This window comes from Typha angustifolia, chromosome 9 (assembly GCF_048772165.1).
Source record: "Typha angustifolia cultivar Huaian chromosome 9, ASM4877216v1, whole genome shotgun sequence".
NCBI lineage: Eukaryota > Viridiplantae > Streptophyta > Magnoliopsida > Poales > Typhaceae > Typha > Typha angustifolia.
The window spans coordinates 138,375-166,026 of record NC_133247.1 but is presented as its reverse complement, the minus strand read 5'-3'; the positions used below and the strand labels follow the sequence as shown (position 1 = coordinate 166,026).

At 38.4% G+C, this 27,652-nt stretch overlaps 6 protein-coding genes across 12 annotated transcripts; 2 read left to right on the top strand and 4 right to left on the bottom strand.

The window, feature by feature from the left end:
* Positions 1-126: 126 nt before the first annotated feature.
* Positions 127-5,458, bottom strand: LOC140766930 (stearoyl-[acyl-carrier-protein] 9-desaturase 5, chloroplastic-like). Its single transcript, XM_073106629.1, has 4 exons — positions 5,353-5,458; positions 1,835-2,021; positions 1,105-1,591; positions 127-896 (listed from the first exon to the last, which is right to left on the bottom strand). The coding sequence occupies exons 2-4, from the start codon at positions 1,963-1,965 to the stop codon at positions 330-332; spliced, it is 1,185 nt and encodes a 394-aa protein (XP_072962730.1). The 5' UTR covers positions 1,966-2,021; positions 5,353-5,458; the 3' UTR covers positions 127-329.
* On the bottom strand, positions 3,593-12,861 carry LOC140766929 (carbon catabolite repressor protein 4 homolog 4). 3 transcript variants are annotated; one of them, XM_073106627.1, is made up of 12 exons: positions 12,705-12,861; positions 11,692-11,789; positions 10,606-10,646; positions 10,155-10,204; positions 9,853-9,922; positions 9,268-9,389; positions 8,576-8,706; positions 7,729-7,879; positions 7,376-7,523; positions 5,785-6,060; positions 5,608-5,632; positions 3,593-4,063 (listed from the first exon to the last, which is right to left on the bottom strand). In XM_073106627.1, exons 1-12 carry the CDS (start codon positions 12,797-12,799, stop codon positions 4,059-4,061), a joined length of 1,212 nt encoding a protein of 403 aa, XP_072962728.1. In that variant the 5' UTR covers positions 12,800-12,861; the 3' UTR covers positions 3,593-4,058. The 3 variants fall into 3 exon arrangements, with proteins under 3 accessions (XP_072962728.1, XP_072962727.1, XP_072962729.1); XM_073106626.1 differs by lacking the exon at positions 3,593-4,063 and adding an exon at positions 5,368-5,512; XM_073106628.1 differs by lacking the exons at positions 3,593-4,063; positions 10,606-10,646 and having other exon boundaries at positions 5,368-5,632; positions 12,705-12,843.
* Positions 12,862-13,272: 411 nt separating this feature from the next.
* Positions 13,273-13,759, bottom strand: LOC140766777 (uncharacterized). Its single transcript, XM_073106415.1, has 2 exons — positions 13,636-13,759; positions 13,273-13,496 (listed from the first exon to the last, which is right to left on the bottom strand). Exons 1-2 carry the CDS (start codon positions 13,757-13,759, stop codon positions 13,273-13,275), a joined length of 348 nt encoding a protein of 115 aa, XP_072962516.1.
* A 688-nt stretch (positions 13,760-14,447) lies between these two features.
* On the top strand, positions 14,448-19,206 carry LOC140767821 (uncharacterized). 3 transcript variants are annotated; one of them, XM_073107890.1, is made up of 6 exons: positions 14,448-14,887; positions 15,489-16,436; positions 16,515-16,694; positions 16,795-16,946; positions 18,027-18,137; positions 18,832-19,206. In XM_073107890.1, the coding sequence occupies exons 1-6, from the start codon at positions 14,765-14,767 to the stop codon at positions 18,896-18,898; spliced, it is 1,581 nt and encodes a 526-aa protein (XP_072963991.1). In that variant the 5' UTR covers positions 14,448-14,764; the 3' UTR covers positions 18,899-19,206. The 3 variants fall into 3 exon arrangements, with proteins under 3 accessions (XP_072963991.1, XP_072963990.1, XP_072963989.1); XM_073107889.1 differs by having other exon boundaries at positions 14,449-14,887; positions 15,495-16,436; positions 16,500-16,694; XM_073107888.1 differs by having other exon boundaries at positions 14,452-14,887; positions 16,500-16,694.
* A 199-nt stretch (positions 19,207-19,405) lies between these two features.
* On the bottom strand, positions 19,406-23,624 carry LOC140766540 (rop guanine nucleotide exchange factor 14-like). Of its 2 annotated transcripts, none has more exons than XM_073105936.1 (8): positions 23,407-23,624; positions 22,707-22,828; positions 21,490-21,939; positions 21,255-21,409; positions 21,095-21,169; positions 20,677-20,992; positions 20,194-20,525; positions 19,406-19,932 (listed from the first exon to the last, which is right to left on the bottom strand). In XM_073105936.1, the coding sequence occupies exons 2-8, from the start codon at positions 22,771-22,773 to the stop codon at positions 19,594-19,596; spliced, it is 1,734 nt and encodes a 577-aa protein (XP_072962037.1). In that variant the 5' UTR covers positions 22,774-22,828; positions 23,407-23,624; the 3' UTR covers positions 19,406-19,593. The 2 variants fall into 2 exon arrangements, with proteins under 2 accessions (XP_072962037.1, XP_072962038.1); XM_073105937.1 differs by having other exon boundaries at positions 20,677-20,956; positions 23,407-23,623.
* Positions 23,625-24,686: 1,062 nt separating this feature from the next.
* Positions 24,687-27,516, top strand: LOC140767129 (superoxide dismutase [Fe], chloroplastic). Of its 2 annotated transcripts, none has more exons than XM_073106933.1 (8): positions 24,687-24,850; positions 24,975-25,061; positions 25,229-25,417; positions 25,884-26,055; positions 26,144-26,262; positions 26,889-26,915; positions 27,009-27,032; positions 27,121-27,516. In XM_073106933.1, the coding sequence occupies exons 1-8, from the start codon at positions 24,773-24,775 to the stop codon at positions 27,328-27,330; spliced, it is 906 nt and encodes a 301-aa protein (XP_072963034.1). In that variant the 5' UTR covers positions 24,687-24,772; the 3' UTR covers positions 27,331-27,516. The 2 variants fall into 2 exon arrangements, with proteins under 2 accessions (XP_072963034.1, XP_072963033.1); XM_073106932.1 differs by having other exon boundaries at positions 24,972-25,061.
* The last annotated feature ends 136 nt before the right edge of the window (positions 27,517-27,652 follow it).

The window sequence follows — 27,652 nt, the reverse complement described above, 5'->3', positions numbered from 1 at the left end:
ATTTGGGCCTGCATCCCACTATACATATATATATATATATATGGAACTTATATCTAGTAAGGCCCATTTACTATTGATAATAGAAAGATGAACAAAATAGCAAGATGAAGATAGTGCCATCGCCCATCAGAGTGTGGGAACTCAATAATAATATTAATATGTTACATATACATAGTCCAAAGATTTTTTTTTATTTTTTTATTCCCTCTCTCCCAAAAGAAAAAAGAAAAAAAAAAGTTCCAAGAAATCAGAGCACACATAACACAAGCACAACAAACCAAAAAGAAAAAAAGTAGTAGTTCTTTGGACCTTTAAAGCGCTTAGTATTATTACACGAGGACTTGTCTGTCAAAGATCCAACTGAATGGGACCAAAGATGAGCACTGTTTTGTCCTCCTTTCCTGAGCTCTCGCTTCCATCTTCCTAACCCTCTGAGGCAATCCACAAACATAATCCTGCGCTTGCTTCCCCTCACTCGACAAACCTGTCAGATTCTCCACATTCCATCTCTTGACAAAGAATTCCAGTATGTCAGCATAATCCTTGGTCGTGTATATACCAATCTTCTGCGCAACAGAGGAGTAGTGGTGAAACAAGTCGTGATCCTTGCCGTCGAACATTAGAAGCGCGGGCATCTTGATCCTCTTCTTCATCATGTCAGCGAAGGCCAGCATCGAGGTGTCCGGGTCGATTTCGAATAGCTTCTCGACGATCTTCGTGTAGGCCGACTCGTGGCGCTTCTCGTCAGCGGCGATCAAACCACATATTTTCGCGAGCGTTTTGTCGCCTCGTTCCTTGGCATGCCTTGCTGTGTTGCCATGGGAGATGAAGGTGGCCCTTTCTTGAAAAGAAGTATAGACGAAGCCGCAATACGGATTGTTATCTGTGTGAAGTATCTTACGATCCATCCAACAAAATACAATTAAAAATAAGGCTTACGAATTAGGACAACTAACAACAGCAGAAAAAAATTAAAAAGGAAAAATTACTTTTTCACTTTATATATATATATATATATATATATGTATCTATGCATGCATTCCAAGGATAAAAACAAAAAGGTCCTTTAAATTAATCCTCATGCATGTCTCAGATGAGACCTACCATTCCGGACCCAATGAGATATTGTATGGTTTTCTCGATCTGCCTCATGTCCAACCTTCCGCTTAAGTACATATACTTGTTAAGGATGTCGCCATGTCTGTTCTCCTCAGCCGACCACCTCCTCGTCCACCTGGCCCAGGGTGTCATGCTTGCTCCGGTATCATCTCGAACTCCATCAAATGTATTGAGTATACTTTGGTACGTCGGCAAGGCCTCCTCGGTGATCATGTTGCCGACCAAGCACACGTAGTACTCGTCCGGGATCTCCGCGGCCCGCTCTCGTATATCTTTGATCTCCTCAAAGAAACCCTCCGATGAGGAGTCCGGCAACAAGTCTTGAGGTTGCCACGACTTCTCGACAGGTTTGAGCAGCGTCAGGATGTCTTCCTCCATCCATCCTTCTAAAGAGCGGAAGATTTCTAGCTTTTCTGGGTGCAGGGATCCACTACAATATTCCCTCTGCTTTTTCGCATAAATAGCAACTTTCCTATTTGTCATCAGAAAGTATATATTTCTTCAGATTATAGAACGAATAAGTAAGGATTTCCCTGAGGACTTGTATTTCTACATCATGGCAACTTTAGATTGTAGCATTTTTAAGGACATGGTTTCCACCATCCTCTTCTAGGCTGCCAATAGAGGGTTTTAACAGAGAAATAGTTCTCGATAAACAGATAAACAAAGAGAAGAACAAGAGCAAAAGGAGATGAGGAAAAAAGAAGCAGCTCACCTAGAGTCTGAAGGACGATGATAGCGGAATTTCGGAGTACTCGACGAAGTTGATCTGCCAACACCAATACTTGGACTTGCAGAAGAGTCAAAAATCCTAAAAGAGGGGAAGGAGAGCACTATTGCCATCATTGATCCCTTTGAATTTAGGTAGTGGCTGATGGCATGATGACTTATTTATAGAGCTACTGGCGAAAAGAAATAAACTAGTGAATTAATTCTGATAAACAAAAAGTACCCGTAACCTTTTATAAATATTTTCTGAAAGTAAAATTAGAGTTTAAAACGAAATAAAAAGGTAAATTTAGAGGGAATAATAATAAATAAATAAATAAAAACTCAACAGCTGCAGGCACCGGTGGTTAATTTTTCTATATTTTGTTTTTATTTTACCATAACATGCATTATGAGCAGGGGAAAATATAGAATATTTAGAATCTATTTGCTGTAAATTCGGGCTACTAGTAGCTTTTTTTTAAAAAAAAAATAAAAAATAAAAAATAAAATAATTTATAGAGTACTGCCTAAGTTGTAAAATCTATATATGTGATTAAGTGCATTCGGTGAAAGCTAGGTAGGTAGGCCTTGTCCATGATTAAAAAGAAAAGAAAAGAAAAGAGTTACATACATATAAGCATTTAATAGGTTGATAATGCTGAAACCGACTGATGTTATAAGCCGCCTTCTTAATTCCCTTGTAATTTTATACACCTATAATTCTCAAATTCAGCAAGTTAACAACAATCTCTCTCGTTTTAACTTTATCCGTTGCACCGTACGCCCGAATACTAAGAGAAACTCATGTTCTTCTGTTATATTTTCATCTCATAATAGATTATATTACACTTATATTTTCTGAAATATCATATAAACAACCTAAAGGAGAAAAAGAAAAAGAAAAAGAAAAAGAAAAGGTCTAATACTAACACCTTATAAATTTGATAAGCTGACCACACCAAATAACCATTTTTACCCATAATTATGTGACATTAACTTAAAACAAAAAATAACCCTATCTTGGCAAATCAAAAATCAAGTGAGTTTTCGATGTAAAAAACTCTAAGTAACTTTTCACTTCCCATGCAATTTCTTATTAACTTCTTATAGTTTTTTGTTTCTCAAACCGCATGCTATCAATTTCTTTTTCACCTCGCTCAACTAGACTAGGACTTTTAACCACGAAAACCTGTGTCCCTTATCGAAATTTTTCGTGGACATATAAAAAGATTGGTGCAACAAAAAAAGAAAAACCATAAGAGTTGAAAATTCTGGAGTGAAAAATAGATTTAAATAGTTCCTAATAGATATATTAGATTAACATATAATTAATCTATTGAAATTAACATTAAAATTTACAACCTAAGAATCCTCTTCTAGGTTTGCTCAATTTGAAAGAAATTTTGCAGCATTTATTTCACAGTAACTACAAACTTCCCCCTACCCACTCTGTCAGTATGTTGTGTTAAATTGTATTAGAGGCCACTAATCCACAAATTTGTCTAAAGCTTTGAAGGAGACTGAAAGAGAAGAAAGCCCTTGGGGGAATAGAAGCTTTATGGTAGATGAAGGAGAAAGGAAAAGTCTATTTGGGATGAAGAAATAAGAACTAAAAAGAGAGAGAACCACAAAAAGCAACTACACAGATCTAAATAAAAATAAAGAGTATTTTGATAAATTAATATTTATTAAATAGTGGAGAATGACAGCATGGTCGACAAGGGGAAAAGACAAAAAAGAAAAAAAAAAAAGAAGAAGAAGAAGAGGGAAACAGAATATCTCATTCATCAAGTTCCCATAGTTCAGGGGGATATTAATATCAGAAATTTTTTTCTTTAGAAGAAAATCAGTGTGATATTACACTATTGTTTATGGGGGACAGGTCTAATTTAAGTTATCACATTTACATTGAAGAGGCCCTTTGAGTGTACAGGACCATGATCCAGTAGTGTGACTTGTGAAAGCTCCCATCATCAATTACTTCTTGGGCTCGAACTCAATTCCAATGCTGTCTCAATCGCTTGGCAGACCATCCGATGAAGACAACACGGTTTCAGAGACGAGTAAATAATTTAGAGTTTACGCGACACATGCATGTAATATATATGATCGATCATTGGCGTTGGTGGTGCCCTGGGGTTTGTTCATACAACAATATGCTTTTTAAGCTGAGAAAAACAGAATATTCTGGGTCCGTTGCATAGTGCATAGTGATCCTAGCTTGCATCTTATGCTTCAAATACAAAAAAAAAGAAAAAAGAGTGAGGATATGCCCACAAATACTTTACAAACATTCTGTGAGATGAGATTGTTTATCTCTTTATCTTATAATTATCACTATCAATAGGTAAATTATTGACACGTCATAAATATTTGTAGCATAGAATTATTCAAACGAGATACTCAGACGTCAGAACAGACAATGCAGAATACCGGAAGTAGCATTTTCAGTAATTGCATTACTGTTTCATCTGGGTTTGTGCGAACGTATTACCATTCAATGCAATTAGATATCAAGTCGGTAGGTGGTAGGTTCGGAGGGGCTCCCCAGGATAATAACTACTTCACTTGGAATATCAGAAAGAATGAAAGGAAGAATAGTACTAGTACAAGTAGTAAATGAAAAGACAAAAGATTGCAAATGGATGAAAACAACGAAATAAGCAAACATAACGAGTATCGATATTATTGTTCAATGCAATTAGGTATCAAGTGGGCAGATCGGTGAGTGAATGAATGAACAGGTAGTCAGTACAAGTAAATGAAAATATGAAAAAAGTGCAAGTGAATGATAATGACATAGTAAGCAAACAAATCAAGCCATCACATGTAAATGGGCCAGCGATGCTATGCTATTCAACCAACAGGAAATAGCTTCAAAGTGGGCGGAAGAGATATAGCTCCATGGCTTGCACAGGAGCTCAACTAGTTAGCTCTCCAAATTGCCACAACAGGACGACTAGTTAACTATCAGCGCATAATACTTTTACAATTTACAACAGGAGTTGACAGGTAGTTAACTTTCAAGACATGGTCCAGTTTAACTCTATTCTGACGGTTCCAATTAAGGCAAACCAACTGTCTAATAGAATCAATGGTTACACATAAACTGCAGATATAGTAGTCTTTCTTTGAGATCAATTAACTTGGTAAACTTTCCTATTGCAATTATGATCCTCTTGTAGCTCAAGTACTATAAACTTGATAGCTGGTTGATAAGCTCATAGCTTATTACATATTAATTCTTAAATAAGCTCATAACTTATTACCAGGTGAAAAACCATTAAAAACATCAGCCAAATTGACCCGATTCAAATCAAGGGTTCTATAGGGGGGGGGGGGGGGGGGGGGGGGACGACCAGAAAAGAAGATCGAAGTAGAAATTTGAAGTATCAATAATGAACATAAAATATAGCAGGCCATAAATTGGTGAACAAGTATAAGAAAAGGCTACATGACAAATTAATATCTCTAGCCAACCCATATAAATACTTACTAGGCAGGACGCTAACTGAAACTTACATCACAAAAACAGAGTGGAGAAAATCTGCCTAAGATTATCATTAATCTGTGATGGTTCCTCCCCGACATTCATATTGTATCCTACTGGTTAGGTTCACTGGAAACATCATATCCAGTAACATAGTAAGACACCGTAAATCATGTCCTCAGACATGATTTCCTGTGAAGTTCTCATAGTTTAGAATTTGCCAAAATATTGAACGAAGTTTCTATTAGGAAAATAGAAAAGCTGAAAAGACTAATCATGGCACTTACCTGAGTGCAAAGTCAGATCATAGTCCTGAAAAAAGCAACTGCATTAATTTAGCTTATTGTTCCATCTCTTTTATGAGGCAGGTGCAAAGCATGTCATCAAGTATCTATCTTTCCTTAGCTTCTTAAAACGAAAAATATGCTGCTTCAGGATACTGTAGACTAATAATTACTAAGAACCTCAAAATCACCACCAATGGGTAAATGGTCACTGGGATGATGGTGGTTAGGCAGCCCACCAATAATATCAGTAGAATCAGGTCCTGGAACATGAAGTAAACTGACGGGCCTTATGTAGCTGCTATCTGACAGGAAAATATAATCGAGTGTTCCAGTAAAACCAGAAGTGCAGTTTGTGAATATTGGCTCTCCTCCATTTGTTGCATATAGACTGCACAATTTGACAAGCGGCTCACCTGCTGAGTTGGAGTTGGCTGACAAAAGATACTTATAGACCTAGAAAGAATGAAATTGTTAGATCTGAACTGGGGAAATGTAAACTTTCAGACAAGGAAAAGGAAAATGAGACAACACCAAACAAGTCACAATGTCATATAATTTTCCCATGAGATAGAGAGCGCATATTGATAAAGATATTCTAACAGAGGAACTATTTTACATAAATAGAGCTCCTCCAGTATCGAGTTGCTGAACAGGATGCTATGCTTCACAAGTGACCAAAGTAACTTCTATTATACAGGTAAAATGACTGCATGTCATCAACAAGCTGGAACGTTTCAGGATTATCTTTTCATCGTATGAAATCTGAATTGCTTGCATAATTGAAATGACTGTAAGAAAGGGATCTGTATCTAGCAAGTATCATGTTGCCTTGTAAAGCACAACCAAATTACAATGCTTCTGAAGTTCATTTTATTGGAATTGACAGCTAAACAACATTAGTTGTCAAATGGGATTGAAAATGATATTAGCATATATTAGAGAGACTTGTTAAATTGGTGTATGTTTGCTTGAAAGAAGAAAGAGAACCAAGCAACCGAAATATGAGAAGAATGTAGAATGTCAATGATAAAAGCTGGTAACATAGACCTACCAAAGGGAATGATGGCATTAATAATTCTCTTAATGTACTTCAATATTGATTATTAATGCCACTAGGTTGAAGAGGGAAGCTATGTAAAATATTTCCCGAGGAATGCAGAAAGGTCATATATTATGATACTATTCACCTACACCAATTCCTGTCTATTCTGCAAATACACCAAGAAAAATGCAATCCATTTCCAAGTAATTCATTACTCCAGTGTAGCTCACACACATTCTAATTGTGTAGCATCTAATCTATACATTGATTAGCAGTGCAAGGCATCAAGTATCAGCAGCATGGACAGTGCACCACTTCCATGGTATGGCATCGATATGCCAATGAGGTAACTAAACACCTGATACGCCTCACAGATTTTACTTCAGCCGCTCTAGGAAAAAAAAAAATCTTTTGTCCTATATGAAAGAGATAATTAGATAATGAAAAGTTGGATCAGATCCAAACAACAGATAAGAGAACTTCCCTACTATCTAATAAGTTACTTAGGGTCTTGACCAAGAGATAGCAATGGGAAATTCTGAGCATGAGTCTTGAGGTTCATGCTATGCATACATACCATACTAACATTTACTCCTCTTGCATATGACAGAGCACTCAGTCATTGCTCAGAAATACAGATAATACTGAAAGCTTTTACAGAAACCTAAAGGAATGCAAATAAAAAAGATCTGAGGAAAAAGAGAGGGAAAAGAAAGAAAGAAAAACCTCGTCGCCTGGAGTGGAGTTGAAATCGCCTGCAACAATCACTGAAGGTGTACAATTAAATTTAACTGAAACAAGAGCTTTGAACTGCGAGAGTCTTGATACAAGATACTTTGCCTGAGCTAGCTTTACATCAGCCCAATCTGGATCCCTACAATACCAGGACAAAGAACAAGATACAAGAAATTCAAGAGATCAGTGTAAGTTCTAAGCATAGTAAAATGAAGAGAAAGGTTATGAATTAATGCTACTTTCTGGTTTTAAGTAGTCTAATATAAGAGTCACTTTACTGAATAACATGTAATACCCTCGTTAACAGGATAAGTACTTAATGAGAATGTAATCATTTTACTTACCAATAAATGTGTGTGTTAGCCACAACAATGAGGTGACCAGAGGGATCATTAAGCTTAAAAGCTGCCAACTGGCCCACACAGTCGCGCTTCAGTCTCACACGTGGATCATTTGGATCTCCGTGTCTAAAGTTATTTCTCTTTTCAGGCAAATCTGAAAGTCGATTATATGTTTGATGATCAATACGCTGACATACAAATAAGAACAAAACATATTAAGAAACGGTGAATCAAACAATGGATTTGGTAAAAATAGAGGATGCAAAGGCAACATATTCTAGTGACCCATATGAAAAACTGCATAGTAAGAGCCAACAAACATGCAATTGCAGAATACTTAAAGTAATGAAGAGCAGAGAAAAAGAAGTGGCAATTTTCCTCTTAAACCTATATGGACCGTAGCTTTGGGGCCTAAGAATGATCCTCAGATCTATATATACTGTATAGTAGTATAGCACATTAAGAAGCACAAAAGAATCAAGGGGCCGCCTAATAACTATCTCCAGCGTCATGATTGTTCCGATAAAACTTTTGGGACTTGATTCATTATGATCTCTTTAATCCAAAAGAACATTCAGAAATTTTTATTCTCGTCTTTGTCCATATTACTGCAGTGTGCCATAATAATCTACGAGCATCCGATGCCCAAAGAATGGCCTAAAAATTAACACTCTGTATGGTTGGTCAATGATAAAAGAAAAAGGAAATAAAAAGTGCATCTCAAGGTATGCACTTTTCTTTTATCATGTCCCATATTACAACAAAAAGATCCCTTAAAGGTTTTGAACAATAGCTTATATAGACGAGACTTGCACCAAAAAAAAAGAATCTCATATAATAAACTAATTACCCTTTATTGATGCGTCCTCAGATGTGTGATTATTTTCTGTGCCATCTTCATTATCAGTTAAGCCATTTTTTAGTTCAAGAAAGTCTACAAGGTCATTGTAATGTACTTCCTCCGTTAAGACCACTTCTGCACTGCAAAATAAAGCAACAAATGAATTAAAGTGCGATGAGACAAACTATTAGCACAGTAAACAGAAAGGGTAAAGGTTCCTCAAGCAATAAACTTTACATGCAAAAGGTATATAAGTGAGTCCAAACAGATACGGAGTGAATATTTGATTTTAAATATATTTGATTCTGCCAAAACAAGACATCTAGCTATACAAGCTCGTATACATTTTTCCTTGCTAAAGATCATTAGGAGATAGCACTCACCCATCCTCAGGTAGTTAAACAATGCTGTTAGTAGTCTCATATTAGGAGCTGCATTATTTTTGTTTGTTGAGGAAACCATGTGTTTAGTATTTATTCCAAAGAATGCATGCCATGTTACAGAAATATCCAAAATTTAACACTGAAATTTTATACAAACAAAATTTAACAAGAAAAACAAGATAACCTAACAGGCAAACAGTAAAAGTAACATGCCTAAGCCCTGGGACCAACATTTGCTCCATCTTTAAGGACAACAGCATAGATTATTTGCAAAACCCAGCATGATAATGAAACGAAAGAGTTCTTAATTTCTTATACCTTCTTGACTTGTAAAAAATTCCACATCCATCACGTTTCTCCCCGGTTCTTTGAATATAAAGACTTGAATACCCAAAGCTTTCCATAATTTTCTTGTAGAATCTATCATATTCATCAAGTTCCTAGGATGAAGTATTATTTCTCATAAGTAGGAATAGTGAAAAAGAAATCCTCTGTTAGATAGATCAAGTACCTTAAACAAAAAAAAGTACTAAAGACGAGTACAAGACTAGAAAAACATTGCAAGTCAGTTTGCACAATGAACTGGAGAACCACTAAAAAATCAAGTCAATATGCTAAATCACTAAAAACAAGAATTTAACATGACAAACCAAAGTACCACTACAACTATTTTCTTATTAATATAAACAATAAAGTGGCTCCACAAACAGAACTCTATAGGAATTTGCCATTGTGTAAGAGAAGCAAAACAGAGTTTCCTTCAGCATGTTCAAACTATTTAATTTAAACATTCTAATTACCAGCATGACATAGCACAGGAAATGATTATTGCGAGAGAAAAGCCAGGGGATAAGGAAATTTATATCGAAATATGTAATCATAAATGAAGTAAGAGTGTAAGACCTGTATGCAGAGGAAGTCAGCATCAATATTCTTAAGATCTGCCAAAATAGCTTGTGAACGAGATTTCCACCTGTACAGCCAATATTTATGAAACAAAGGCAATAGAAATAAGCTCATGAAAGTAATAAGATAAACTACGAATAAGTTGAAATTGCATGAATAATCTCGTGTTCTAGCAGAAGTTCTATTTATTAATCTAGCTATTCACTCGAACCCATAGAACTAAGAAGGTTCAAATATCTACAAACGGGACCTATATATGTATTAGTTGAACATATAATACAAAAGAACTAAAGGATTACTTGAGACAGGATGAGGGAGAGTGGGGGAAGGAGGAACTCTTCACATAAACCTGCATATGTAAGATAGTGATATCTTAGCATTTCTCACGCCATAATTTATTCAGGTTCAATATATAATCAGAACAGATTCATCCATTGCATGCAAAGAAAAGATATAACAGAAAGTTAGAAAACACAATGTTGACTAGCAAATGTTGTCCATCTAAGAAAGAAACAAAAAGTTACCAGCCTAAACTTTTCATCCTCCAAGTTGGAAAGTTAAAGGGTAAAAAGAAGAAGATCCACTGATCTCCAAACAGCTTAAGTTTTTCGAATGCATTCTAATAAAGTAAAATGTCTAATAATTATCAATAACTAATTACAAATTTTCAGTAACCAAATTATGGAGCATGCAGTGTCACTAAAATGTGCAATTGAAGCAACAATGTTTTTGAGAAAAGAACAAGCATACCTGGGCTAAGATATTATAGGAGACAAGCCGAAATCTGAAACCTAGAAGCAATTTAGTATCAGAATCAAAGTCTAAACACATAAGAGACCTCTCGAAAATGTCATTAGCATTAATGAATTAATAGTTTGGAATTAGAATAAACTGTTCGCTCCATTAAAATCTTATCTCTAATGTTGTATATATTTTTGTTTATAGCAACTTATTGGCAATCGATCAAAATTCAAAAGGAGACTTTTTAACAGGATTTGGCCTACTGCAGAAAAAGATGAAGTGAAAAAGGCCATAAACCAAGACCAAATAATGGAAGAAGCTTGTTCTTCGATCAATAGAAGTATGCAATGGCAATACACATGAGACTGCATATTACTTCTGATGAGGAGCAAAATTAGTCATTGTATCTGATTAAGCTCATTATCGACTAGGGATAGTGAACCTCTAAGCTCTAAGTTCTAACCGGAGAATATGAATAGTGAACCTTGGAATTGAGCTAATCAATTTTCTTTTCATGTTACTTCAGTCACATTGCAAAAGTTCATGCAGATGCTTATTCTGTTAACAGAAACTTGACATATGTTCCAAGCAAATTTAAAACAGCTAGAATTTGAAAACTATGATATCTAGGATGTAATCAAATCTAGCCACATCAAGAGTCTAGACACATTTTATGTACTAATATTAGATTTCCTTTTGTAAAGATAAATTATAAAGCTCTAAATCGCAGATATGATATATTATACAAGGAAGCATAAATAAGACAAAACCTCAAAGTAAACAAGTCTACAAGATCTTACACAGGGATTATGATAAAACTAGAAGATAAATTTTATAGACGACTTGATGCATGAAACACCCAATGTTTTGAGCTTACTGGAATTCATAAACTCTGAAGGAATTATCGAATAATTTGTTCAATAGTTTTATTGACAATCTCATTGACGGTCATGGAAATTAGGTACAACTTATAACCATAACAAACCAATATATGGAAATTGCAGCTAAGAGGCAAAAACAAAAAGATTGATAGTTAGATGAGAGTGTAATTTCTACTACAGTTTGTTTAACAAAACAATATGTGCATATGAGTACCAGTGCAAATGCTTTCTGCTGCATGTCTTCCTTTTTCCAAAGAGATGAACTTTGGGGAGATAGACTGTGCCATCACACTCATGTTGATCTTGCAAATCCTAGAAACCCATTAAAAGAAAAAAGTCTTATAGTATTTAAATTTCTTCTAATTATATGAATAAATCCTCTATTTCATGGATTCAGAAATCTAATTGGAAATATCATGAAATGTTTGCATAAAGTCATGGCGTTGTAAGCACAAAATCAGAAGAGACCACTTTGTTTGTTAAAGTAAAATCAAATTAATCTTTGATGAGGCCCATTGCCATTACCATCCCCGAAAAGAGGGGAGAAAACCAGCATGATATATTATAATGAACAAAACACGTTATGTACATTTGTTCAACGGCTATGTGTTATGCACAAGTTTAAAGCAAATTATATATTCTACCAACAATTTTTAAATATTCGATGCGGTCCTAAACACACTTCGTTCTATTTTTATTACCATGATAGCCATTTAAAGTCAATTTTCATTTACTTCCCCTTCATAGATTTTAATAAGTGAATATGCAATATTGAAGTACTAATCTCAAAGTTTGTAAAAAAGTCATGTTTAAATCACGATTTTTCCAACAAAATAGACACATATAACTTTGATATTTCTCATATAGGAGCGTATCTAATTCATGTTGTTGACTGCTCAAAAACATCAGACATTCGAATTCATAAATAAATCATTACTTGACAACTTTCCAGATCAAGCAATAAGAGAATCCGACAAAGGTTGTCGAAGAGGAAAAAGGAACCAAAGTATCTATCAGGAAATCTTCGATCGATAGAATCAGTCAATGGAGATGAAGTTCACAGCGTATAAAGACTATAAAGAAAGAAGAGAGAGGCAAGAAACTTCGATGTGAAATCTCATCCAGGAGAGAGGTGGAGAGAGAGAGAGAGAGAGAGAGAGAGAGAGAGTACATTTGGCAGACAAGGAGAAGCTAATAAGAGAATGGGGTTGGAGAAGGATTACTTACTGGGAAATGGGCTTGGATGCGGGGAGGCGGGGAGGACGGAGGAACCGCAAAGGAAACCCCTTCAGCATAATAGATGGCCGCCTGCCCCTCCCCATGCCCCTCCGATATTGTTTATTTTATTTTATTTTTTTCCTTTTCCCGAGATTGTAGCAAGGGTAGTAATAAAAATTAATAATTTTTAAGAGCCGCCCGCCCCGATTGGAATGGAAGGGGCCAATCTTCGAAGTGGAACGAGGATATTCGTTATTTAGATGGACTTGGAATCGACCGTCACATAAATGGGCCGTCGTTAGGCTCTCTTTCGGTCCGGAAGCTGATTGTTTAACTGGTTCAAGCTTAGCAAAGATTAATTAGCTCTCATTGGCTTGCATGCACAAAGGCCAAAGCCAAACGTGTGCGTGTTGTGACTCGGGCACCCTCGCTCAGATTTGCTCCCGCTCCCTCCCACGTATGATCTAATTTTCTACGAATCTCACACATGTGATACCAATAACTTACAATTATATATATATATGTGCAAATATAATTTACTACGAGAATCAAAAGCTAAGCAGAGGACGAGATGTATCTAGAGTCGGCTACTCCAGAGACAGTGAAGGTTAAGCGAAGGGTTGTTCCCAGGTTGAGAGAGGTGGACGAGGAGGTCAGCAGGAGGGTTGAGGCCCATGGCGGAGGCGCGCTCCCAGCGCTGGAGGCGGGTGAGTCCAACGCAGGGCCCATACCTCATGTCCATGTCAAACTTCCGAAGCTTCGACTCCACTTCGTCGTACTCGCATTGTTCATCATCATCATCTGATCGATCGTGGTCCATCATGCATGTGTGTGTGTGTGTGTGTGCATATATAGGTGGGCGGCGCATCACAATAATTAATTGTTATTTATTTATCGTGAAGGAATTAATATATGGAAAACAAACAGGAGTCGGGAGTACCTGTGGGTTTCTGCGTCTTCCTGGAGGAGGGCTTGGGTTTGGTGACGCCGTCTTTCTTGTTCTTGTTCTTCTTGTTCTCCTTCTTGCTCTGTCGGTAGAATCGCTTGATGCCGCCTGACGCCATTATCGATCCCTTCTCTGGCCACCGTCAAACTTAATTAGAATCAAGCTGGTCTCTTTACTTATTTTTATATAGCCAGAGGAAGTGGACGCGTGTGGAAATTAAGTACCTAAACCTAGAGGGAGATGGATTAGAGACGGATACGAGAACGTACGGGTTTGGATGCAGATTGGATTTTCAAATCGAATTCAGATATATCGTTCTGATTGGCCTTCAGGATATGATAGAAGTCTAATTTCTAATAGCTGTTTGAAGTCTTTGACATGATATATTAAAAGAGATAAACATGGTAGACCCAAGACTTTAGAAAAAGAAAACGAGAGACGTCATTTAGCAAGGAGATGAATTTCGAATTCTTAAATAGATGATCATATGATATAATTAACACCAACTATAATTATGATTTATATTCTTGCTGGATTTGTTTATTTTTTAATTTATTTTAAAAAAATAAATTCAATGGATCCTTTTACTCGAGATCCTCTTATTCAAAAATTTTAGCACTCTATAATAATTCCATTGATACTGGCCAATCAGGTTTCACCAAACAAACTAAACCGCGTTAATCGGAGGAGTCGATCTCCAGATCCGCTGCCCCACTCACAACAATAAAAGCGTCGAATCTACCTGACATCAATACACGTGTTCCAGAGTCACATCCAACATTTGAAGTTCCTCCATCTGAAGGCATCAGCGGATCGTCCTCCTTTCGGAACCCACTTGCAGGGCGATAGAGGTGCGAACGTACCGCCACTGCAACGAGCTCTGTCTCCTTCTCTGTAGTGCTTCAAGAACACTAGTAAACAAATCAGCTTCATCGCGGAATCCGATAAAGGCAAATGAGTACTCCCCGAAATTGTTAAACAAATGTTTATAGAATCGATCCACCGGTGACCCTCTTGCTCTTTGCCGCATTCGGAAGGCGTCGCGTTAGGGCTTCGATAGGGATCGGGATGGAGTTGGGTGGATCGCAGCCGCATTGGTAGGTCTGAGAGAGGAATACGGTAGATGGGATCGGGGAGTAGCAAGGATGCTTCATCCTCCGGTGGAGCGCGGAAGGCGAGAGCGAGAATGGCGAGGGTTTTCAGTTCTCCTTGCTTTGGCTCCCATTCCGATCCCTTTCGCGAGCAGGTGGTGTTTCTGCTTCTGGTTTATGGTTTTTGCTGATTGGTTTTCTAAATGCTGGATTTTATTTGAGTTCATTGTGTTGCTAACGCCGAAGTTTGCATATTTAGAGAAGTCGGGATCTTTTGCCTCTTCTACTTGACTGGCTTAACTTTTTTATCTGTTTATATCTTTGTGTTTATGATGCCCTCTTGGCTTCTTGTTGCATAAAGATTGGTTCCTCAGTAATGGTGTGCTAGAGGTAGTGGTGCTCTCTCCTTTCTTTATCTGCTTCCATGTCTTTTGGTCCCTGAATCGATCGGTTGCAAGGCTGTATAATATTTTGTTGGTGTATTCATGGGCATTCACCAAATTACCTCGGGGGACAAACTCAGATTTCATAATTTTCCATTGTCTTCCAGTGAAGTCAATATATTCTTTAAACTATTTGTCTTAGTCCAATCCCCGGCGAAGTAGATCCATAAATTAGGGAAAGAAAGGCAACTTTCTGGTACATCCAATTGGAATGTCTTTTACTAGTTGTTGTTTGATGATTGACGAATACACAATCAAGTTAAACATATTGTATGCGTGGTTGATCCATAACTGTCTGCTTTTCCTATGTCAGTTTCAGAAACAACAGATTAAGAGGTCAAGAGCTGTCACCTGTACAGCTGAAGTCAATAGTGAATCTGTTGGAGGAAATCATGGAAGTTGTCAAAAAAATCAACGTGCTCAAGGTGGAATGCCTGCATTGACATCTGCAGATGGTGAACAAAGTGAAGAAGACCAAGATGATACAGTACAGAACCATTTAGGTGTCATCAGCAGCAGCAGCTCTGGCACCTTGCCTTCTATTAACCAATCAACAAGTTCAGCTAGCAGGATGAGATCACGTTTTGGGTTTATTCCAGATGGTATTGGTTTTAAGTTAAATAAAGCTGTTAGTTTGGGGTCATCAGCGGCCCATTCTCTCTTCTCAGCTGGCTTCCCTATTACGAGGGGCAATGGTGGTGGTTCTGATAGGTCTTTAGATGGAAATGGTACTCAAGACTATGCCGCTGTTGGAACTGGTTCTTCTCAGAATGTTATTAGAGCTAATGTAAGAGCTGAGTCTACAACTACTCCCACTGCCTGCAGGAATCGGGTAGGCATTGAGAATTCTGAAGTTGGACATTCTTTCAGGCGGCATGGAACCCAAGAACCTTTAGATGGTAATGTGCGCTTCAGCCGAACACTAAGTGTTGGAAGATTTCGTGATAGAGTTCTCAGGAGAACTCCATTTTCCGAGGGATTATTCACTCCTGCACTTCTAGATGTTTCATCTGTGCATTCTACTCAGCAGGCTAGTGCAAGAAGAATCTTGAGTGGGACAAGAAGACCTACATCTTCTTCAACCACAATAACTGAATCGCATTCAGATTCTTTAGGTAGCCGACTGTACCGAAGCGCTAGTTCTATGGACAGAAATGAAGGTAATTCCTCAGAAACCCTGCAGCATAGAGAAGCCAGTAATCGGGATGTATTGGAGCACACCTCAGCCTTCCTTGAAAGAAGAAGGAGAATAAGATCTCAGGTAATAGATTTGATTTGCTTTCTACTCTTTATGTTTTCCGTGAAGAATAACTTCTATTAGCAGGTCCGTGCTCTTCAGAGATTGGGTAGCAGATTTGACAATTTGTCGGATCATGATAGATCATGTATATTATCGGGTCAACACCGAACAGGTCGCTGTACATGCACAACAGGTAACCGTGCTGGCAATTCTGATGACCATGCAAGCACAGGAGCTAGCATTTCAAGAATTGTTATGTTGGCAGAAGCTCTTTTTGAGGTACCGAGAAATTTTGGCTGCAAACTTGTTGTATCATATTTCTTGGTCATCTAGTTTGCTTGCTTGATGTTAGATTTACTTTTATTGATATCTTATGTAGGTTTTGGATGAAATCCATCAGCAGTCTGTGGTTTTAGCTTCGAGGCCATCCTTTTCCTCTATTGGATCTGTTCCTGCTCCAGAGGAGGTCGTAGAATGCTTACCTGTGAAAGTATATATAAAAGCAAAACACCAAATCGATGAGGCTGCTCAGTAAGTAACTCCCAGCTTTGATGTGAAGCTTCTACATATATGTATAAAGCTTCTCTGTGCATGGGCATTACTTTTTTGTTGAGATGGGCTTATGAGATGACATGAACTAATGCTTGCTCTTCTATAAGTCTTCTTGTTGTTTGTCATGCAGGCATATATTTTGATGATATATGCTGCACATGTATTGTATGTAGATAATCATGCATATAACAACAAAGATTATCCCATAATGGCAATAGTTGTGCAATGTCAGGTTTGTGATCTGGTAGGTGATATGGCCAAGTTTAATTATGGAGAATCCAAAATTCAAAGAAGCTGTACAATACCTTCTGCGTTATTTGCTTTTTGGAACTTATTGTTTCTGCAGGGAATTACAGTGTGTGACATGGGAACAAGGATATTACCAGTGAATAATCCATCTCTGACAATTCCTTGTAACTGGCACATAAGAACATATTTCCATGATGCTGCTTACCTGCACTTGTACGTTGGGATGTCAAGGGCCTAGATCTCAGAACATTTGCTAGTGCTGAGTTTCATGATAGACAGTGGCCTTGTGCTTGAAGCTCCACACAACTTTACCTCTAGGTTGGGTAATAAAGATTGGAGAATTAGATCTTCCAATAAAAATGCTTCATGGGATTGCATTGTCTCGCATGGACTTCTTCTCATTGGAATGCCAAATCTTTTTTGATAGCCAAAACAAAAGTAATGAAACCAAATTCAAAATCTGTCTACTAGGTTATGATTTATTTGCTTGGTCAGTAAATTATGAGAGGATTGGGATGCTCATGTCTTTTTATGGACATCTTGCAGTAGTAAGACATTAATATAGTGTAATTTGCAATATTTTCATATGCATGTCATATAAAATTAGTTACTTATATTGGTGTAAACAGTTATTCTACTTAGGTTTTGTTAGATTCCACTGAATCGCTCATTGAAACTTATTTTTTGTCTCTGTTTTTGTTTACTATGTTAACTTCAGTTTTATCTGTAGAATCCACCATTTATCAGTTGCATTTGAAACCCTTATCTTTCCAATATCTAAGTTTTTATTGACAGCGTTTTTATCTGCAGGTGCTATGTTTGTCTTGTCGAGTATGAAGAAGGAGATCGCCTGCGAATACTGCCCTGCAATCATGAATTTCATCTAACATGTATAGATAAATGGTTGAAAGAGATTCATAGGTATTTTTTTCAACATATCCATTTGAATAAGTCTTCCTCGATTGATATATTTTTCCTTGGGTTTTTTTATATATTGGTGCAGCTTTTCTTTTAGTTCAATTGTTCCCCAGAAAAGTAGACTAATAGGGGGAAAAAAAACAGATTCTAGTGGCAGCAATGATCTCTACATATCTGAATAGAACACGTCTATGCAATAATTATGAGAAAGTAAGCATCATGAAGACATATCATCAAAGTCAAAACGTCATAGATTCTTTTCTTTCCTTAATATGGACCTAGGTGCTCAAAATCATGGCATTCTAAAGTATATAGTCTTCACTATGATGCCTCAGCTTTTACTAGTCGTCAATAATGATGGCTGCATATAGCTTTCGGATCTCATTTACAAGATCATTTATTGCTTTTGACCACAATATGCTATCCTTCTATATAATGGCTAATGTCTAGCTTCCATGACAAGTTAAAGCTACTTCACCCGTGGTTCTCTGTAATTACCTTATAATCATCAGTTTAATCTGGAAATCCTGTTGCATTTGACAACAATTTGTCATCTTCATGTAGATATTTCTTCCATGCAGACAATTTGAACGAATATATTCTATTTAATGCTAAGATTTGTTCTTCCCTTTTCTCGCCCAATTCTGCAACCATATGCCAGCTTATTGCCAAGTTAACTTGCGTGTGCTTTCTGTAGGGTTTGCCCGCTTTGTCGTGGCGATGTTTGTAGATCAGATGCGTCAAATTCAGGAAAGCTCAGCTGAAGTTGATGCAGGATGCTGATGTTGCAGAACACATTCTACAATGACTTCTGCCTCACAATCTTTATGGGGAATTTGCAGATTTCTTTCCAGGATCATTATTTTTTGGTCATGCACACTTATTACAGAATGTATTTCCTTGTGGCCATGGGATCTCCTGGTCATATTACGTGTAAATCCTCATTGCGATCACCCTATATTATGAAATTGATGCAGTCTTCATCTAAGAAAATTACGCATGTGGAGAGATGAAAATGATACTATGATTTTTGGAACTGGATCTAGAATAAACTTCTTCGCCACTTTCGGTATTTGTTTCCTTGTCCACTTTCGGTATTCGTGCAGATCTAGCGTTAAATTGATCAGCAATGGTGCAATCGTGAGTATTTGATCAACAAAATATATAGATAAATAGTAGTAGCATCATAGGTCGGCCCAGCAGAGCGCCATCATTTCTGAGTCGGCAATAAATGGTAATTTTATCGTCGTTGTCCCCGTGCAACGCCAACAAAGGAACAGTATAGTGATTGAGATCAGATCAAAAGTATTTGTTTCCAAGAAGCATTATTCTACAGAGAAAGAGAATGCAATGGCCTCTTTAACTATTTCTATAATAGGGTTCTATAATAGGGGGTCGTAAGTTGGGATTGCCGCACAGATTATATTGCTACATTAGAGAGAACTAAACGGAAGCGCTGTCAATACCATCTTCCCTTCCATGACACCAAAGCTCTACTTCTGGATTGGCTGCCTGGGGATGCCATGATCGTTTTGGATTTGTAATCCAGGGAAGCAATGGTCGTCTTATCTACCAGGTTCATCTGATCAAGGAGACACCGCCTGATCTGACCAGGTGGAGTTTCAGTGATGCCCGCGAGATATACATTTGACGAGAGGTCAAATTTGAGAGAGGCAATGGGAGTGGTAGGCTTCTTCAAGTCATCCTCTAGCAAGATGTCTCCTATCCTTGACAATATACTGAATGACACACCAACAATAACCCTGGAGTAAGCTTCTATGATGGAATGTCCAATGTCCTACAAAGAAGAGAAATCAACATTAGAGACAGCAGACGTTTTGTTAGTCTAACATAAAAATAAAAAATAAAAATGCTTTCATCATATGTAGTAGTAGCACTTTCGCAAAAGTAAATGGGTATCTAAAGATAAAAGGGATTGCATATAGTTCCTGCTAAATTTATTCAAACGCAAAACCTAACTGACAAAGCCAAAGCTATTGTTGCATTCATTTTACTGTCACACAAGGAGATCTTACTGGAATAAAAAAAATGTGCTTACCTTGTTGTATTGGACTTTGGTGACATCAATAAAAGTTGGAGAAAGATTTGGAAATCTCGTCTTCAGAAGATGCAGAAGTGCTTCGACCCTTTCAACATACAGTGACATCTTTTCATATTTTGATCCATTATCCTTTACATAGTACCATGGTGATCTCTTGTTCGTCTCACCGTAAAGTCTCTGTTTCCATGCAAACGATGCCCCTTCCAATCTGTTTACAGTCTCAAGGACATTGTGTTCATTTCTAAGATTCAAAGAAAGCAATATTTCATGGACTGATCTAGATTCTGCAATTATAGCCTGGTACATGGCTTCACCCAAGCTAGCTTTGCCTGACTGTAAAGTTCATGCGAGCAATTTAAGTTAATAAAACAGAGCATCAGTTTACTAATACTCTCATCGAGCTTTGCATCTTCCACCTAAACTTATAAAGGAAACACTGGTATGAAGAACCTTTAAGAGATACATATGGGAGATGGTTACTTGCCTTTGGAAGGGCATCCTGGACAGCAGCAGGAATGGGCATCTGGAGTAAGGCTTGTTCATTGATTGATTTGGCAGCCTTGAGGACTTGGTGAACAAGTTTTGCCTGAAAACCAAGACATTTTCGTTGAGAAAGGGAGAGGCCTGACTCGGGTACTCGCGGGGATGGGAGCCACCATTTCCTGCTCTGCTTTGAACCAAAATTGTGTCTCTCTCCTTCAGCTCGGCTACCACACTCTGCATACCAGAACTCAGTGTCCACCATCGAGTCCAGCACATTCTGCACAAATTGCATTCTCCATTGGCATCTAGAAGACTTACCAGAGAGAGAGAGAGAGTATTCAAGGAAAATTGAACGCGAGATAATAGGATGATTAACAATCATAAGGTTTTAGTTATATGATAACTTATAGCTTACAATAAGCATGGAATCTAGCTTTTGAAGTGCAGGAAGATTCATGTGAACATCAGCTCGAGCTTTCGGGGTCATTATCTGCAGAAAAGATACGAGGTAAAATATCTTTCTCAGGATGAGATTCTTATTCATTGTCAATATGTATTTCCGAAGAATTTGCTACCTCCAACATCCGGCCATTATTCCCATTTTGCTTTGCAGGAACCAGCTCAATCATGTAGTTGATAGGAGAGAGCAACCAGCCCATTTCCCGTTGCCACTTGCTCTTCTTCGCTTCACATAAGGGCTCCAATTTCCACAATTCCCCGAAAACAGTAGCTGAAAAGAGGAGCAGCAGTCGGTATTATTTAATATATCAGACTGCCTCTGCTAAAGATACATAGAAGGATGACCAATACCTGAGAGGTTTGTTATGGCTTTGGATATTGCAAGAGCAGTACTGATCCCTTTGGATCCTCCTGAAACATCTTCACCAAGCAAGAGCTTCGTAAACTTCTCTTTCATGGCTTCGACATATTCCGAGTCCTTCATTGTGTTGTACGTGATGGGTGCCTTCCCTTTAACACCATGACTATGAACGCTCTGCGGAGTCTCCCAAGCATCAATTATGGGATCCTCCTTCTCCTGCTCCTGCTCCTGCTCCTGCTCCTGCTTGCTCGACGACATGCATTGAGAGAAGGAAGAAGAAGCACAGGCGTCTTTGCTGGAGGAGCAGCTTGAGGCTTCATCGTCGATGGAATCGGCGGTGACACAACCATCCGTTCCGGTCATTCCACTAAGACCACTCTCATCATCACATGAACAACTGTTCGTGATGAGGCACTCCAGGCCATTATACGCCGTTACTTCTGCATCATCGACAGTTTATTTATTTTTATTTCTTTATTTGAGTTAAATTGTGGAAATTTAGAAGATGATCGATTAGAGCGCTCTCTCTCTCTCTCTCTCTCTCTAAACAGCTATAAAATAATAATAATTTTTAAATTTTGGTTCCTTATGATCACGTAAATGTATGTCTGCCAAGTCTCGCGCGTACTTGGGTAGGTCCCCATCTGAACCAAATCTACAGCACTACGAGCCTGTTACTTTTTTCTTTAATAATCACTATAATTAAAACAGTGATAATGATCATGAGCCTTGCATCATTACATCTTATTTCTCGTAGAGATAGATGCCTCCCGTCTAATCCCCATCCCTCACCATCAAACACAAAAGACTACTTTCCTCCTGTAAAAATGAGAGAGCATTTACAAATCCGATGGGCCTGACATGTTAAGACTAATGACATACGCGGCGAGCATCCATTGGATGGATGGAATGGAACAAAAGTGGACGATCAATCACTGTCAAAAGGACTGGACTAGACTGGACCGCACCATCCCTCTTACGCCTTAGATTCGAGATCTCTATTGATAAAACAACCCTTTCCCCAATTTTCTTCGGCTTCGTTACTTACTTTAATTGACGCCGTACATATAATAATTAATTACGCCAAAAGAAGAGTCACGATGATTACAAAATTAATAAGACCAGACGACGAAATTAAATTGAAGGATGAGAGAGAGAGAGAGAGAGTAAAGGAAAATAGGCAATAATAGATTGCGATTGCACGTACTCTCTTGCTCCGCGAAGTCGAAGCTGATTTCTTTGGCCCGGCGTCGACAGCACGCAAATCTCCTCATTCTTTTTAACAAGTCGCTAAAAATAACTCCCTCCCTCCGCGTCTCTCTGTCCGACCTACAGGAATAGCGTAATTTATATATATGAAAAAAGGAACGCACGTGAGAGTCAACTACGAACGAGTGTTTCTTTAGTTAATATACACGATACAAGTGTGTGTGTGAGTAGGCATAGGGTCGTAATTAACCTATTCACACTCATTTTTATACGTGGTTCTAAATTTTGAAATTTGAAACCGGTGAATAAATTATTTTGAGAATTTCTGAAACGGAAAAGCGAGGGGGAGGGGGAGGGGGAGGGGGTGGATTAAAAAAATGGAGCGATAAAGATTTTAAAAGTGTCGAAAACGAAAAGGTAACCTTCTATCAGACGGATTAAAGATATGGAAAAGAAGAAAAAGGCATTAGATTTATGGTCCCGACCCAAAGATCTCTGTCATCCTGATGAAAAGTATTGAAAACACTGTTATTTATTCCTTTTGTTGGGATTAAGGATTTTTTTCTTTCGTACAAAAAAAAAACAAAACTAAAAAGAGCCGATAATTCTTTAGAAAAGATAACAATGTGGGATCTTGTTCAAAAAGAGTGAAGATTTTTCATCGGTAGTTGAAGAAAAGAAGAGTGGGAGAGAGTGACCTGGTTAATTTTTGTAGCCGATATCCTCTTCTTGGGCGACCAAATACGAGATCTTTAACTCTTAACAGATCTGGACGAAGAAAAATTAAAAGTAGGAGAATGCGAGCTAGACAAGAAGAGATCGAAAGAGAGAGAGAGAGAGAGAAAAAAAAAGAGACTTTCTTTAAGCTATCTGAGCTTTCGACGACTCTGTCTGTAGAGGGAAACAGTGAAATGATAACGGTAGCTTTGGGGGGGGGGGGGGGGGGGGGGGGGGGGGGGGGGGGGGGGGGGGGGGAGAAGCCGAGAAGAAGAATGGATGGTGGGAATGGTCCGGAAAGAAACGAGATGGGCCGCAGCAGCAACAACAACAAGACAACGAGCCACGAGCCACGAGATAGATATATTTTGAGAATAAAGTCTTATTGAAATAAGATCCTGGGAATTATATAGCTAATCCCACGGCGAAGCCACTGGGATATCCTTTTTCGCTCCACCATTTTATTAGTCATTTTTTATGAAGACACCCTACCTCCATTTTATTTGTCAACATATTACTTCAGATCTCTAGGCAACAGGCAGGCATTTGTCCTGGCGAAGTGAACGAGTCAATTAATTAAACCACCGGCGAAGTGAATAAGTCAATTAATTAAATTAATTTGGATGGATGGATTCGAGGTAAAGTAGAGATCCCATATAGTCATCGTGGTAAGGAATTGCTTTAGCATCGAGGGTGGCTGGGTTGAGCTTGAGCATTTAGAAATTAGAGTTAGAGGCGCGGGGTTTGGGTTCATATTTTTGAAGTTTTGAATTCCACCACAAAACTCCAGAGGCCACATGGCATGACATCATTGGATATTGCTACCCTTTTTTGGCTATTTTTATGCCCCGCGACAGCAAGAGTGCACCGCCGTTTCCCCCCACCACTAGCTTCTTCTCACTGTTACGCTGCCACCTTTTCCCCACCACCCTCTCACCACAGTCGGTTTAAAAATGTACTGACGGTAGGTTCCTACTTTTTAGTACCGTGTCCGTATTACTTATTAGTTAACTCACATCAAAAAAAAATTCCCTGTCAGTCATGGGCGTAACTGAGTTATTGTTGCTTGCCAGGCCCATTACGGCATGAAAGAAATCCGATGCTAATGATCATACCAGATACTCGAAATGGGCCGGGCCGGGCCAAGCCCTAACATGATTAATGGATCTCTCTCTCTCTCTCTCTCTCTCTCTCTCTCTCTCTCTCTTTTCTTCTTCTTTTTTTGGAGAATAAACTAACGACGACTTGGTCTTCTCGCTTGGTGTTCTTTTCGGCTACCAAAAACATTATAGGAAAATAGAAAAGGGGGGAGCGGCGGAACGAAGAGGATAACAATAGAGAGAAAGTATGCAAGGAGCATCCTATGCTTGCGGGTTGAGCCCTTCCACCGTCTTAGCTTCATTCCAATGGAGGAGGAATACCAAGGTCTGACTCCCATCCCCATTTCTTACCTTTATTTTTCTCAAGGCCTTAAGCTCTGCTCCTTGCCTGCTCTTCCCTCTTTGCTTCTCCTTTTTCTAAATGTTTGCTTCTCTTCTTCTTTTAGCAGAGTAATGGTGGGTTTTCATCACATAAGAAGGTGCGTTGCGCACCCATTAGAGCGCACTTCGAGTTGAAGCCGCCTCCTTATCCATTAGTATGTCAACCTCCTAGACCCATCTTTTGTTCGTCTCTCTCTCTCTCTCTCTCTCTCTCTCTCTCTCTCTCTCTCTCTCTCTCTCTCTCTCTCTCTCTCTTCTTCTTCTTCTTCTTCTTCTTACTAAGGTGGTGGGTTCTGTTTTTGGAAATTTGATTTCTCTTTAGGATTCTTTAGAGCCGTACATGAGTCGGGAGACGTTGGAGTATCACTGGAGAAGGCATCACAGGGGCCATGTGGAGAGCCTCAATGGGATTATAGAAGGGACCGAATTGGAGGGGATGGATTTGGAGGACGTCGTCTTGGCATCGTACAACAAGGGGGATCCCCTTCCTCCCTTCCTCCACGCTGCTCAGGTAACCTCATAACGAGAATGCTCTCTTACTTGCTTCCTCCCGTGCGTGCTTTCCTGGCATTCTCAGACGACCCACTACGCTTTCCTATGTTTCGCCTTTATCCGCCAGTTATGTGTTTGTGGATTTGACTCTGAGAATATTATTTTTTCCTATCAAATACCATAGTTGGTTTGTTTTTGGACAAATCAGATGTAGTCTACACATTTGAACCCTCAGTTGGTGTTCTTATCTCAATTTTCATTCATGATGCATCACTGGTGCATGTCATCTTGCCTCGCGGTGACATTATTCTGATATTGTAGCATCTTGGCTATCCGATCCTTGATCTGTTAAAAATGTGATCCTTGGCTAGCATGGCCTGATGGGATTTGTAGTCCTTAGATTCTCTTGTTTGCTCCGTATAGCTGAAAACTGATTCTTTTTTTCTTTCTTTTTTGTTCTTTTTTGACTGACATTTTCACAACAGATTTGGAATCATGACTTCTTCTGGCAATCAATGAAACCAGGTGGTGGAGGCAAGCCATCTGGCAAACTTATGGAATTGATAGAGAGAGATTTTGGTTCTTTTGATAGACTTGTGAAAGAGCTCAAGAGTGCTGCATTGACGCAATTTGGTTCTGGATGGGCTTGGCTTTTGTGTGAGTAGTGCCTAGGCTTCTCAGGACACACATTTGAATTTGAGGATTGTGTTTGACTACTATTTCTAATTAACTTCTGCTTTCTTAGACAAGGCAAATAGACTAGATGTGGGCAATGCTATTAATCCCCGTCCCTCTGAAATGGACAATAAGCTCGTGGTAACAAAGACTCCAAATGCAATCAACCCTCTTCTTTGGGATTATTCTGTAAGTTATGACTGCAGCCTCCTTTTTTCTTCTTATCTAATGTACTATGCTGCCCATTTGCAAAATTTTCAACTCTGTTTTGTTATCATAAGCTTGCCCTACATTCTATGCATGCATAGTGAAAATCACGTCACATCTAACTTGGCTCGAATGGTATAACTTGAAAACTTAATCCCATTCTTTTGTCCTTTTACGACCTAGAGAAATTCATATGAGTTTGTTCAAAGGCCAATTAGGGTACTAAAATTTTCAGAACGCACTATAAGAATACTTAGTTGCTCGAGATGCAAATAACCCTCCTATGCATAAGATCGTATAAGTCACTGCAAGAGAAAATATGCCTTATTAGGGTTCAGGATTTAGAATTTGTAAAATTCACTGGCAACTCTTGCATTGTCAGAAATCTAGGGTAGGCAGTTCAAGTTGTTATTCTCACTTTTCTGTTCCTTTCATAGAGATCTACGGTTTCCAGCATTATGACAGTCATAGTACTAAAATTATTTCTTTTATTTTACCGATCTTCAACTGCACAGTCATGGTACTAGAGTTTTTTTTTTTTTTTGTACTGATCTTCAACTGCTTTTACAACCATAATGGATCTTATCCCGATTATTATCTTCTTGCAGCCACTACTAGCAATTGATGTTTGGGAGGTATGTGATTCTCTTCTTCTTCTGAGATATGTACTTATTTTATTAACTGTACAAAGTATACGGTAATAATGCGAACTTAATGTGGCTGTGCAGCATGCTTACTACCTGGATTATGAGGTTAGCTTCCACGTCCCAACTGTATGATAGGGAAGAAATAACTAAATCTATTATGCAGCACCCTGCTGACATTTTTGTGTATGTGCAGAACCGAAAGGCTGATTATGTATCCATCTTCCTGGATAAGCTCGTCTCATGGGACATCGTGAGCTGTAGGCTCGATAGTGCAGTTGAACGAGCAGCAGAGAGATCAAAGGAGGATGAAGAGAGAAGACAAGGAGACAATGTAGAGCTCAGTAGCAGAAAACCTGTAGAGATGTACTTAGACAGTGAGAACGATGATTCAGAGGCTGAATAAGAAGCAGCCATTTTTTGTAGTCTAGCGTAATAGAGAAACACTGAAATTAGATCAACCTAGGTTTTTGACACTCAAATGCTTTTTATTTTTTAATGATATTGCTAGCTTTTCAAGGTATGGAAGACCGGAATTATACATTACGTGTATTTCTGCGGGATGAATCAATCACTTAATATTTGCTTTGTAGTTTTAGCCATCAATTTGGTTGAATGTTGCATGTATATAAATTGCTGAGGCAAGCAACAACCCTCGTTTCATTATTGATAAGATCAAGAACAAACTAGAGAAAGAGATACACAAATAGCGTGCCAATCAGGCAATT